The sequence below is a fragment of the Fonsecaea nubica genome (genome assembly GCF_001646965.1).
Source record: "Fonsecaea nubica strain CBS 269.64 chromosome Unknown Scaff220, whole genome shotgun sequence".
NCBI classification, from domain to species: domain Eukaryota; kingdom Fungi; phylum Ascomycota; class Eurotiomycetes; order Chaetothyriales; family Herpotrichiellaceae; genus Fonsecaea; species Fonsecaea nubica.
Window position 1 is genome coordinate 1 of NW_019173893.1, and position 3498 is coordinate 3498.

The window sequence follows — 3498 nt, forward strand, 5'->3', positions numbered from 1 at the left end:
CTTAGAGACACGGCAACGGCCAACGCCCCCTCGCCCTCCCCCCTCCCCTCTCCGCCCACCAACGAACGCCTGCGGAAAGATGCAACAAGAACGCCATGCCCCACCCACGAACAAGAGACTTGCGGGAAGATGGAAACAGAGCGCCACGCCCCACCCGAGGAGCGAAGCCTCGACGCCTTATAGTAGTTATCAAGGCTCACGGTATGGACACACTATCGACGCCCAACGCCGACGGCAAGGGGGGAAGCGTCGAGTATGACACGTTCTGATGCCAGCGACAGCCAACATCTCCAATAGAATACCATCGGAACGATGCACGTACGCGCCACGCCCCTCCGAGGACCTAAATCTAGACGCTTTGAGGGATCTACTGGGTTACACGGTATGGACACCTTTCCACCATGCACGACTGTGCAGCCAGAGCGCCAACCTAAAACGGGTGATTGTGAGAGATCTGCAGAGGCGGAGGCTCCACCTTTCGACCTTTGGCCTCAACACCGAGCCGTCCTCATTTGCAGAACTTGGCTGAAGACCCATCAGTTCCCACTATTTAAAAGGCAGCTGGGGACCATACGACTATACGTGAAACCATTGGTGGACGGCGGCGCGTTCTCATCAAACCAAAGTCGTTGGCCCGACCCACTACTACGCCGGTCTTTGAGGCCAACAATGTGAACCAATGATGATGTTTTTACGTTTTCATCTTTTTCCACCCCAAGGACAATAGTTGCCTCATTCAGCGACGCCCGCAGGAGGCATGGAGCAAAAGGTCCCTCCATGAGGCGCCCACCATCAGCTAATAAAATCGCATCGCACCTTTTTAGTGGTTGCACAATTGAGCAACGCAAAACATCGCCATCTAATGAAAAGGCATAGAACTTCACCGCTCTTTTGCAAAAGATCACCTGTCAATGAAAGGGCCTAGAACTTCATTGCTGTTTTGCAAAGATTGCCTGTCAATAAAAGGGCCAAGAACTTCACCGCTCTTTTGCGTGTCGAATGAATACGCCTTGCGAGTCTCGTATTGCAGGACCGTGTGGGGAGGCAGATCGTTGCCTGGGAAAGTCCATGGCATTTAGCGAGACTACGACTGGGTGGATCCAGCGGTGATCTGCGGCCTCCAATCTCATTCCGTTATCGAAAATCCATCAAAGGCTGGAAGGTGGCTGGCTGAGAACACTCGATGTCGATGAAGGATTGCAGATGAAACGAGTTGACATGTTCGAACCATTGACACAATAAAGGCAGGCCTGATGTTGTCCTGATCCTCAATTCCGACCACCATATCGGGAAATATTGTCCCACTTCACAATGGTGGGCGATAATCAGTCAAGGCTTGCAGTTGAAGCGAAAGAACTGGGAAAGATGCAGGTCTGATGCCTGCAGGTCGACAGCTTGGCTTTCCCTGTCAGGATTTTCAGCTCTGTGTGTGTCCAAAGGCCTCCGCTGAGCACAGTGGAAATTAAATCCAGGGCCTCCAAGCGGCAACCTCGACTGAACATTCAGTTGACCTTCCATGGAGGCGTTCAGAAATGGACAAAGATGACACAATTGGTTTCAGGTGAAGGTTATTCATTAGTTTAGCGGTTCCAGCGGCGCTACATGTAAGTGGAATAACTTGCAGTTCGCTTAGAAACGCGAATCGCTAAAGCAACAACGATGAGAATCACGGAGGCGGAGAAACCAAATGGCTGGAGGCTTAGTCACCGCTGCTTAGTCATTCAGAAGACCCGATTTTGCATTTGTCTGTCTCGCGTACCTGCGGATTTGTTATGAGCTGCGGTGGAAATTATTCGGCTAACCTTCTCAATATGGCTACCACCACCGGGAATAAACCAACCAATCAACGGTTCCCGACATATTTTGTCGGGGCTTTTGATTGGCTAACGATGACCACTGTGTTGATGCCATTTGGCACTCTGATGTAGGCCTACGATGGAGCCAGCCGAACGCTGTAGACGCCAAAAGAACAAGAGAAGGAGCAGCGGTCATGAGCCAGGTGCCGACACTTAGTAATAGGGAGGTCGGTTCTCCAAGTACAAAAGGAGTCATGATGAAGGAAGGCAATAAGGAAAGAGGGAGAGTAAAGACAAGAGACACAATAGCTACGCGTGATCAGATGATCTTCACTTTTAAAGGGAACGACACTGAGCTTCGAGCGAATTTTAACACAGGCTCTACGCGTCCGATATCGAAAGCTCGAAACACGTATACAGTATGGGGGCGAAGATGCGGACGGCAGCGTCTGGAGAACTCGAATTAGGAGCCACCGACACGGATCACATGGCAATCGCCAAATACGCGGATGATACATGGCAGACCGCAGCTGTAGTGTCATTTGCTAACCCGAGCATGCATCCTACATCAAAGTGCTTCCAATACGGGCAGACGAGGTTTGAGGGTATGCAGGCGCACAAGACCCCAGAAGGAAAACTCGTCGTCTTTCGGCCTGAAAAGGACGCACAGCGTTCCAACAAGTCTGGGGAGAGAGTTGAGATGCCTGAGCGGCCGGAATCCCTGTTTCTGGAAATGCTGGAGATGCTGGTCTGGGCCGAACACCCTACCCCTGTTGTCTAATTCCATATCCCAGACCTCAATCTTCAGTGAACCTCCCGTCCATTCCTTCCCCGACAGAATTTGTCGGGGCTTTTTGATGTCTGGTGACGGAGGGCAGGCTTTACGTTCGGCCTTTCATGTTCGCCACAGAACGGTCTGTAAGGTTCGCAGTGTCGGGCGAATACACCTTCCTCGTCCTGATCTCACCGGCAAAAGACTTTTTTTAGCAGTTCGGTACTCAAGGTTCATATCGAGCCCAAACGAAGGAGAGCATCTCTCGGTGGTGCCGGCAGCTCAAAATGCGGCAGTAATTATACCGCTGCTCTTTCATCGTCCAGTACGGCAAGATGTCATGGCAGTCATCAGACACTGTTTTCCAATGGAGAGCGCGAAAGAAATCCAGCAAAGCGAGGTCGCGAACATCTTCTTTGTGGGGTTGGACGAAGTGATTTGGATCCCATCCCTGGACAACCATACCATCCTGGATGGCATCACGCAAGGATCGGTCTGCGACCTGGGTGAGGCAGACGGGATCCAAGTGAAGGAGCGGCATTATTTCGTCAAGGAGCTTCTTGCGGATGTGAGAAAGAAGAGAGTCGTCGAGGTCTTTTTCAACAGGCACGGCTGGCGTCTTGTCGTCGTCGGTTCGTTCTATCATCCCGATGTTGGCGAATTCATTGTGGGTGATGGTACGATGGGCCCTGTGACGCAGAGGCTGAGGGCGGAATTGCTGGGTATCTAGAATGGGACAAGGCCTGACCGCTTTGGATGGCTGAAGGAGGTCAAGCCGATCGTGGAAGAGGAATCTCTTGCAAGCATGAAATTCGTCAAGTTGTACTGAAGAAATGTATAAATGTCAAAGGATCATCCATCATCAGTGCTGATGATATTACTACTATGAGACCGTCTGCTGGCATTCTGACGAACATGAAGCTCCTGACT

General features: G+C 51.3%; 1 protein-coding gene across 1 annotated transcript; it reads left to right on the top strand.

The window, feature by feature from the left end:
• Window positions 1-2217: 2217 nt before the first annotated feature.
• On the top strand, window positions 2218-3298 carry AYO20_11792 (branched-chain amino acid aminotransferase; the record flags this gene model as incomplete). Its single annotated transcript, XM_022649991.1, has 2 exons — window positions 2218-2567; window positions 2773-3298. 2 exons carry the CDS (start codon window positions 2218-2220, stop codon window positions 3296-3298), a joined length of 876 nt encoding a protein of 291 aa, XP_022494034.1.
• Between the last annotated feature and the right edge of the window lie 200 nt (window positions 3299-3498).